This window comes from Atta colombica, unplaced genomic scaffold, assembly GCF_001594045.1.
Source record: "Atta colombica isolate Treedump-2 unplaced genomic scaffold, Acol1.0 scaffold126, whole genome shotgun sequence".
NCBI classification, from domain to species: domain Eukaryota; kingdom Metazoa; phylum Arthropoda; class Insecta; order Hymenoptera; family Formicidae; genus Atta; species Atta colombica.
The window spans coordinates 2,687,343-2,697,601 of record NW_017259213.1 but is presented as its reverse complement, the minus strand read 5'-3'; the positions used below and the strand labels follow the sequence as shown (position 1 = coordinate 2,697,601).

Below are 10,259 nucleotides of genomic sequence, written 5' to 3'. Positions count from 1 at the left end.
GAGAGAGAGAGAGAGAGCTTCATTTAAATGCTATAAAAAAAATTAGGGGGATATTTTTTTATATTTTAAAAATTTTTACATTAAAAAAATTAATATTTAATGAAAATTAATATTCAAAATAAATCAGAATATTTTTGCATATTTTGCAATATAAAACGTCTTATATACATATTAATGAAGATGTTTTATGTGATAGAGATATACGTAATGGTACTAACAAGCACAAGCATTACATATATCGATTGTTAAAGCAAAGAATAAGCCATGAGCGAATAAGCAATGAATGATAAAACTGACTTTAGAAAAAAGATAACAGATAAACAAATTTTAATTTTTAAATAAAAATTGGATACATACTTGTATTCTGTTAGAAATGACTTCCCATTTTTCACATACTTCAGCTACTTGGGGATGAAATGCATAACGTTGAAGCTGATTAACTTTCGGTTTTGCTTCTATCATTTCACTTTGCACAGCCTAATAATGAAACAATATTAAAAATATTTACAAAAATGTTTTATCAAAATAATTATTTTACGTTAAAAGATAAGATAAATAATTTCTTTTTTATACATTGTATTTTAGTATCATGTTATACGAATATTTCAATACCTTGCACTGTTCGAAGTGATGTTCAGTAAGTTGATCCATTGAAACCGCATCTAATTTATTTAACTTCTCTTCAACTTGTAAAAGCCACGCATTTATTTCGTCGACATTAGGCTCATCCTTTAGAAAGATAAGAGATATGTATATTTATATAATGTAATATTCAGATATATTATAAAAAATTTACCTCCGAGCCTTGACAAACTCGCAATCTCTTTTCTGTATTAGCTAATCTTATAATTACGTCAGACAGTTTTTCCTTAAGTTGTTCGAGATACATAGAATCGCATAATTTTGAAAATTGATTTTGCGATACAAACAATTTATCTCTTATAACATTGAGACGCGGAATTACTTCGGTCAGAGTCTCCTGTAGTAAATAATAAATTATAAATTATAAATTTTATAGTTTGTATCAAAAAACATTTATAGTTCAATTTCCTAAAGATATAATTAATAAATGATGTTATTTACGTTATATCTGGAATACAAAATAAATAAGATTTACATACTTGTACATATATCGCATTCACCGGCAGATCAGGTAGACTTTTTTGGGTATCTAATTCCTTATTTATACTTTCGACAGACATATTAATATACGCCATACTTTTATGCATGTCGCGTGACAAATCTAATGCCGATTCTAATATGGATTTGAATTCCGTTATGTGAAGACCAAGCTGAAATAAATATTTGAATCATTCTTTTAATTGTTGAATCATTCTTTTAATTTTTATAAAATTAATAAATTTAGGCTTTAATTTATTACTTACCTTATTATATAATTCTTTTAACATATCTATTCGCTTTGAAAATTTGTCGGGCTCGGGAATAACTTTATCTTCAACTAATTTTCTTCCAGTTACGATTATACATTCAATTTCACTCTTAATTTCACTTAAAGTTTGATAGAAACGCTGCAAGACAACAACAAATAAATAATTGATATGTGCATTAGTTTCATAGATTATGCAATATTTGAATAAACATGTAGCTACCAAACAATGTTTTAATTGACCCTCGATGACTTCGGGATCTTCTGATGATAATTCTAGCAAACAAGTTGCTTCTTCTATTCCTCTGAGTTCTCGTAAAGCTCTCGATAATCTAGGTTCTATATTGGTCGGACAACGAAAACGTTGAAACTTTCTTTGTACTTTAGCATATTTCTGTTCAATCAGGGACATTTGTTCTTGAAGTCGAAGTGCCGCTTCTTGTTTACCAGAAGCTTTGTATGATTCAATTTGTGATGCCATTTCCTCGAGCGTAGCATGCTGTTGTTCTAATTCTTCCATTAATTTCTGTAGTCATAACATATAATTATGCATAAATAATATAAAATAAATAATACTTAATATTCATATATGTAGGTCATACTCTGCAATATGCCATATGCATTAGTAAAATTTGACATTCTTTTTATGATACAATTATATAGTTAGTAAGATTGATATAAAAGATGCAAATTTTAATAACTACAGTCTTTCATGATCATGCTATTTTAATAATCTCGTTATGTACACAGATTAAAAAATATATTAATATCTCTTTACATTCTTTTCTTAATTATTTTAAATCTTATTTATATAATATACTTATCATAATAACTGTATCTGTAAATATGATATTCCGCAAAAATTTTTATTTTGATAAATCTATTTTTCATAACTTATCAAATATAAGAAACATACTTCAAGGGATGTTATTGTAATTATAATTTTTTTCGAATTATGTCGGCTTTTAAATCATATTCAGAAGCAACAAATTCGCAACATTACAGTTCTAATATTTTTAGATTATGGATTATTCCTTTAATTATATAAAATATGACATAATATATGTATCATTTTTTTCATAAACAGACCTGATAATCGTGAGGCAAATCATCAGCAGTGAGATCGCAATCAAGACGTGCAGTTAGTACGGAGTCTATTTGTGTTAAAGAATGCTGAAGAGCAAGAATACGCCCTTCTGATTGTTGAGCTTGTTTCACTGATCCTTCCAACAGCTTGGCGCGTTGCCCTGCCTACTCAAAACATAATAATACTCTATCTTTCTAACTAAACTAACTTTACGAAGCAAGTATTAGATTTGTAATGATTGATTATTATAGTTTTTTCTTAGCCAAGCAGAAACATAATATACAATTGTATATATAATAATACAATATTCAAAAATTTTCTTTTATTTTGTTGCATATCTATTTTATATATTATAGTTTTTATATATTATAATTTTCACACAAATAAATGTTCACACATAACCATTCTGAGCAATTCAGAATGCTACTACAGAACTAATGCCACATGCGGTTATAAGCTGTTAAAGTCTCAAATGTTCGGACCTATGCTTAGCACATACATATAATTCTGTAACATGAACTCCTTAGGATATATCTTAGTATAAATTATACACTTTACTTTAATGACAAACACGTAGACTTGTAGCAAGTACATACGTACCTGCTTGTTTAAGTTTTCCCATCGATTTGTTAATCCCTCTACGTCTGTTTCAATAGAATGAGTCATGATATTACTGTCAATAAGTTGTTTACCAATTTCTTGAATTTTCTCAAGTCTAGATTCCGGATGATTTCGTATGTAATTTTCTAAATCCTTAAATATAATATATATTACTTTTAGTTAGTGTTTGTGTGTGCATTATACAAAAAAATTAGTTAAAATTACGAAACTTTACGAAGAGAAATAATTTAATATTTTCTATTAAAAAAGAAAAACATTTAAAAGATAAACAATAACTTATAATAATTTTTTCAATTTTATTTTTTCTAAGCTAATTATTTGATTTAAATGATAGGATAATTGTTGCTAAATATTTATACAAAGATATAAAATTGAACAATTCTTACATCCAGTTCTTCTGAAATTTCTTCTGCATCTGCAGCAGCTTTAGGCGATTTTTTTAATCGCTTATCAAGCTTATCCAACCAATCACTTTCCTGTGCGACTAAAGCACGAAATTCTCCGTACTCATGACTAGCATTTTGTAAATGTCTATAGCGTTCGTATATACGATCTGTAACATCTGTCCATCGCGCATTTAAAAAAGTAAAACGCCTACCAAGCTCTTGTACGGATGATCCTTCTGAACTTAATAATTTATCATTTCCCATTTCGTTCAAATTTCTAAACTCTTCCACTCGTTTATCAATGTTATCTTTTAATGCTTGATATCGACCACGAACTTGAAAAAGTTCAACTGATGACGTTATTCTTGATTCTATTGGTATTTCTTTTTCTAAACTTGACAACCACTTTGTGAAATCTTCTATACCATTAATAATCTAACAAAAAAACAAAACCGTTACGCAAAAAACATTCATACTTTTATTTATAAAAATTGTGTACTTACATTATCATTTTTCTTTAAAGCACTTTCATATTTGTCATTTAAACTTTTAGTCTCATTAACAATTGTGTTCCACTTATATGTTACAGCTTCCAATTTGTTGTTTAACAAACTTGTAAAATTAGCTTCCGATTTTTCGAGTATATCATTTGCTGATAATCGAAGTGCTTCTATTTGTGGTTTTGTTTTATCTATTTCTTGAGAAAATGAGTGAATTTGTTGTAATTTATGTTCTGTTGTTTCAACATTATCCGTAATGTTATCTTTGGATAAATTTTCTAGATACAATGATGATTTTTCCAACCAAGATTCAAGGGTAAAAAGTTCGGTATTAAATGTTTGCAAAATTGTAATATCTAAAACATTGTATTAATAAATTTCCTATGTAATCATAACAATAAAAATAAAAATAAAAAACAATGCTTATTTTGCTTATTATTTATTTTCTATTTACCTTTGATAAGAGTTTGTTGTTTCTCTTCCAAAATAATAGGAATATCGCTCCATTTAGTATTTAAATCTTGCAATTCATCTTTAAGTCGCTGTACTAAAGAATCATCATTTATCTTTGCTATTAAATCTTGTCCAGCAGAGTTAACGTATTTGAAAGTTTCTTCCTGTTCTTTTAACGAGTTTTGTATATTTTTAAATCTTTTTATTTGCTCTTCCATAATCTTCTCACCCGACATAATTATATGTTCTGACAATAGAAAACCTTCTACATTGTTGATAAATGACATTAGATTAGTGATTGCTTCAATATATCTTTTAGGCGGTGTTCGATCAATAGCATTAGTTATTTCAGTCAATCGCTCGGATAACCTATATATATTATAAGTAACACAAAAATTTAAAAAATTTATAATATATAAGTATATACCTATAATAATACTTACATTGTATATAAATTCTCCCAATTAACGAAAAATGCTTTTACGTCTGTATCCATACTATTAGTTTCTGTAATAGCAACTTGATTTTCTGATAATTCTTTTGCTTTTTCAACCAACTTTCTTATACGTTCATCGTGGGATTTCATTGATTTCATTTTAACCTGAATAATAATATTTTAAGATTAAGATTAAAATATCGTATATATACATATTACACATTAAAAGACATTTTAGTTACCCTAAATAGTTCTATCTGATTATTTTCTTTATTTGTCTCGAACCATTTGGTGTAACTTTCTAACATCAAATTTAGATTGGCTAATTCAGTCCGGAATTTCTTTACTTCTTCCAGATAATCTATACGTCTCTTTATCTCTTGAAGACGATTATTTGTCGCTACCCAACAATTTTGTATGTCCTTAATCTTAGATTCCTCTTCTTCGATGGATTCGTTTGCATTTTTTAATTCATCAATTAATTGTTTACCAATTTCAAGAACTTTATCATATTCATTTTTATGCGAGTCCATATCTGCAAGAATATCTTCATAAACAACTTTCTTCTCTTCCACGCTTAATTCATCAAATACTCCTTCCGATCGACCAATTTCTAAGTCGACATAATCTAGCCATTTATATAGATGAAGTAATGCCGATTCAAACTCATGTTTAGTAGTATTATCAACACGCCGCTTCTTTGAATCACTATATGGCGTTGACTGAAAAGAGAAGTATTACATAAGTCACAAAAGCGGAATACTGAAAAATATTGAGAAAAATAAGAAAAACATACTGTTGCAGTAATTTCTTCTTTATATGCTATACTTGTTACCGTTTCGGACATCCATTCGTTTCCTTTAATAGTTGTTACATTCTCTTCAGACATTAAATCAAATTCAAATCCAGAATTTGTTATCTAATACGCAATATAATAAAGATTAGAATTAAGAAACAAAATATATTCTTTTTTAAAATGTAATATTCTAAGATATTGAATTACCCTTTGGGATTGAACTTCCATGATTTGTCCAACAGCTTCCCATCGATCCTGCAGGTTTTCGATCTTTTCCAGAATACTCGCGTATTCTGAAGACGAACTGTTACCATCTAAATCCTGAATTGATTCTTGTAGAGAAGTTAATTTTTTCTGATTTATATCCATTTCTGCCTTAAGGATTTGCAATTTCTTTATTCTATCTAATACTTCGCCAAATTCGGATGCCGGATTGGCTTCCATTTGCTTTAATGTAATTTCCGTTTCGTTCAACCATGCTACTAGCCTTTTATAATCATCAGTAATGCTCTGCCAAAGCGCAGATAAAGATTCCAATCGCTGACGTCGTTCCTCTTTCCACTGGCCGATATGACTCCAACGTTCACCGAGAGCAGACAACTGATCTTCCATTTGTGTATAAACCGCCTCGGAATTTTCTTCATCTACGACTACTACCATATTCCTCATACCGTCGACTACGTCTTGTTGCGCATGAATATCTTGTTTTAGTTCGTTGAGATGTTTCAATTGGTCCTCGAAAGTCGATGGATTTAATTCGATTGCTGCCATCAACGAAATTCGATCTTCCGTTTTTGTTAGCCATTGTCGTAACGCATCTAGCTGAGCCTGTTGCATTTGCATCAAGACCTAGAAATAGTCATAGATTTTATTTGTAGATAAAATAACTAATGTATTAAAATTATCTCTGCATTATATTATTTTCATCAACAAAAAATAGATACATACTTCATGAATTCTTGTTTGCCTTTCCATGGCGCGCATTCGAAGACCTTCCCAACGAGAATTTAGTAAAGACATCTGCACGCGAACCTCGTGCTCTTCATCTTTATGCAATCCGCCTTCAGCTAACAATCTTGCACCTTCCTCTAAAACAGTTCCTACTCCATCTTGATGACCGGATAGTTCCATCAAGAAGGTTTCATGCTCGTGGAATTGTTGTTTCAATATGTCTAGAGTCGAGCCCGGCTCGGGGGCATGATTCAATTTATCCTCTGCTTCCAAAAGCCACGTTAAAACATCCTCAAGTGCAACCTGATAGCCACCAAGCTCGACGGAAACATTTGTAGCTAAACTCATTGGGCGAGATGATGGCATTCCAAAATTTCCGAACGTTAAAGTACTCTATAAATTAATTTTTTTTTATATGTCATACATTAATATAATGTAATTCTCTCGTCCATTTACTAAATCACGATTCATATACCTCTGTTCCTGGTGTTGTAACGGGACTAACTGGCGTACTGTCACTTGCGATTGAAAGATCTAGCTCACTTATGTCGTCTCCGGAATGTGGCAACGATTGAAAGAGACACATAACGTACATCATTATGGATTTTTTATCCGGTACTGAAGTATTGACATCTGAAATAAAATATAACATTGTAAAAATCGTTATATCATTGCTTTATAATCCAATATATTTTGCAATTTTTTATGTAACTTTAAATTTTTATAAATTTTTAGGAACTGAACTGTGATAAATTTCATAAATTTGTATACCAAATATATAAAATACAAAAAAAAATTAATATTATTATATATAATATTTAGAATGTCTCAAATAAATTACCTTCGGGATCCAAAAGACGTTCGATACCAAGATGTTCTTGTGCGAGCCGAAAAGCATGATCCAATCTAGCATTTGGATGTTTACGCGCGATATTATTAAAATCAAACAAATGAGATTTCCATTTATGTAAAATTGCATTAAATGCTAAGCCGTCCGACCAAGATGTTGTAAAATTTTTAATATCAACACCAGAATAATTCTAAAAAAAGAAATTATTATTGCTTTACTTTAATGATATTCAGTAAAATTTTATTAGATACATAACTAAAATTTTTACGTATTACCTGTGAGTTTTGACGACACCAAGCAAGAAGTGTCTTTTCTAAATTGGTCTGTTGTAATTCTGTCATTAGATCTTTTAAGTGATAATGTACCTGTGTATGTATAACATAGAAAAATTGATTAATAGAAAATAGATGAGATACATCAAGATAATTAACAATAAACATAAATAATTGATACAAAAACCAGAAAATCAATAAAACATAATTTTATCTAAAACATTTCGTTTTAGAGATATTTTTTGCTTGTATTATTTACAACATAAAAAGAAATTATTTTATGAACAAATATTGCCGGCCTCACGTTCTCTCGATTACAGCAAGTACGACAAAATCTAAATTAAGGAGTTAATTCTCGCTAAAAATAAATACTTCGTTAAAAAGATTGAAATTAAAAGATTAAGATTAAAATTATTTTTGCCACGCTAATACTTAAATTCATTTCGCTCAAAAAGTTTTCAATATCTTTCAAATTAAAAAAAATAATAATCTCGCATAAACTAGATTCCATTCCATATAATGAATTAAAACTTTGTGGCATAAATGATTACTTAATACATCAAAAGCATGTTGCAATCAGATTTTAATTTACATAAGAGGTTTTCTTGCTAATAATGGCCTGCAGTACAAAATTAGAAAGATATTATCTTCAAAATTATAAATGACATGAATTGAATTATTACAAATTGAAATAAAAAAAACTCTGTCATAATTTATATAGTTTAATATTTATATGAAAAATGTCATCGAAAACTTACTTGCCAATGAAGAATAATACTCCATACCAAACCAAGTGTCAATTTAGGATTACCATCAACAATATCATTACTACTAATATTAACAAGTTTCACCTGAAATATATATTATATACAGCTTTGATAGAAATTTATATATAATTTATACATAATTACATTAAATTTATATTTTTAAATTAAAAATCTACTAATTTATCTCTATAAACAATATCTTATAATTAACATAAAATAAAATAAAGATTTATTTTACCGATCTGTTTTCGTAATTCTGTTACGTAGTAATTCTGCTTAGCATATTCCTAGAATATAACATTGTATAAACGCTGCAGTTATATACTTACGTTATTCTGTTCAAGAATTTGTAATGCTTTATTAACATTATTGAGATGATGCACCCGCATCCGGCCGCGTTCTCTTTTCTGTAAAATAAATATCCTATTGTGTTAATCTCGCTTTTTAAAAAAAAACATGCAATTACTGGAACTCACGCGTTTTAACGTAAAGCGCCCTAATTCTCTATGAGCTTCATTGTGCAAAATAAATGTCAACGATGAAAGCACACTTGCGTGGGGCAATACAAATGCCGTGACGCGGTATTATATCTCGGGAATAGAATATATTCTTACGCCTACCACACATTCATAATCGTATACTCTTATGCAAATATACCCCGATGCACGCGCACCTGCTCGCAATTCGCCACGGAACGCGAGTTGTACTGACGCGGAATGCATAAGGAATAATTTTATTAGAAAGCGCCGACGGTCAAGAGATGCTCTAACGATTACCTTTGCGATCTAACAGCGTTTTCGACAGTCCATCATCGATGCGGAAAACTTGCGCAAAATTACGGATCAGCGCTAAGCCACGCTAAGCGATTATCGCGGTGTGCAGATAGGCACGCGGCATACTTACATAAGTCTTAGAAGTGAGCACTTCCAGAAGTGACAGCAAACGATTTCCATCTCGTAAATCGATGAACAGATCACTGATCGGCTCGTGATGATTCTACGGAAAGTATGATGGATTAAACATCCGTTTTATACTTTTTCCTCGCTCGAAGCATCCCTCAACATACTATTATATCGCGTTAGAAGATAACGCACAAGTACGAGCATGTGTGTAACAAGTAGATACTTATTACATTCCATGCATGAAGAGATTTAAGAGCGAAATTGCTCCTTGCATACCGTGCGTGAGGTACAGTCCCGCGAATAAATGGAGTGTGTATAATAATAACAGGCGAATGGTAATTGGACTGAATAACATCCCTTACCTTGAGAAGCTGCGAATTTATCCATTTGGCGAACGTCTTTTTCTGCACGTCTTCTCGCTCATCTGTAATTATAAATTATTATAAATTATTATAAATTATTGAAATTTTCGGAGGAAATTTAGCAAATTCTTAAAATATTCTAAGAAGAATAGATTTCATTACGTAATCCATTATTTAAAACTATAAAAGTCAAATAGTATTTCATGTTAATTAACTAACGTAATATTACAATCCGATAAACTGACGTACGAATATTCAAATATATTATCAATTATCGTATTTAATTAAAATTCTCCGGAAATTCGTCTTTCAATAAACCGATAATTATTTAACACGTCATAATCGATGGAAATCGAAGAATATTTCTCAGATTTCCGCGTATCTATTCTATATGTAAATTTTAACGTACGTGAATTTAATATGTTTACTTAGACAAATCAATCGTGACAATCGAGTTAAATTAACAATTGAAAAATGATACAAATAACG

The 10,259-nt window shown here is 29.7% G+C and overlaps 1 protein-coding gene across 10 annotated transcripts in view; it reads right to left on the bottom strand.

The window, feature by feature from the left end:
- Window positions 1-10,259, bottom strand: part of LOC108695203 (dystrophin, isoforms A/C/F/G/H) — a 469,808-nt gene that overhangs the window by 438,532 nt on the left and 21,017 nt on the right. For 9 of the 10 annotated variants that reach the window (XM_018205000.1, XM_018188075.1, XM_018188074.1 and 6 more), the window contains exons 2-24: window positions 9,771-9,832; window positions 9,410-9,502; window positions 8,836-8,913; window positions 8,498-8,590; window positions 7,743-7,832; window positions 7,459-7,657; window positions 7,093-7,250; window positions 6,615-7,010; window positions 5,874-6,515; window positions 5,667-5,789; window positions 5,113-5,592; window positions 4,878-5,035; window positions 4,436-4,803; window positions 3,985-4,337; window positions 3,482-3,916; window positions 3,075-3,227; window positions 2,477-2,638; window positions 1,611-1,913; window positions 1,386-1,529; window positions 1,122-1,292; window positions 797-979; window positions 613-729; window positions 358-477 (exon numbers count right to left, since the gene is read on the bottom strand). In XM_018205000.1, coding sequence (XP_018060489.1) covers window positions 358-477; window positions 613-729; window positions 797-979; window positions 1,122-1,292; window positions 1,386-1,529; window positions 1,611-1,913; window positions 2,477-2,638; window positions 3,075-3,227; window positions 3,482-3,916; window positions 3,985-4,337; window positions 4,436-4,803; window positions 4,878-5,035; window positions 5,113-5,592; window positions 5,667-5,789; window positions 5,874-6,515; window positions 6,615-7,010; window positions 7,093-7,250; window positions 7,459-7,657; window positions 7,743-7,832; window positions 8,498-8,590; window positions 8,836-8,913; window positions 9,410-9,502; window positions 9,771-9,832 — 5,081 coding nt within the window. The remainder of the gene's footprint in view (window positions 1-357; window positions 478-612; window positions 730-796; window positions 980-1,121; window positions 1,293-1,385; window positions 1,530-1,610; window positions 1,914-2,476; window positions 2,639-3,074; window positions 3,228-3,481; window positions 3,917-3,984; window positions 4,338-4,435; window positions 4,804-4,877; window positions 5,036-5,112; window positions 5,593-5,666; window positions 5,790-5,873; window positions 6,516-6,614; window positions 7,011-7,092; window positions 7,251-7,458; window positions 7,658-7,742; window positions 7,833-8,497; window positions 8,591-8,835; window positions 8,914-9,409; window positions 9,503-9,770; window positions 9,833-10,259) is intronic. The other variant, XM_018188076.1, reaches the window with a different exon arrangement.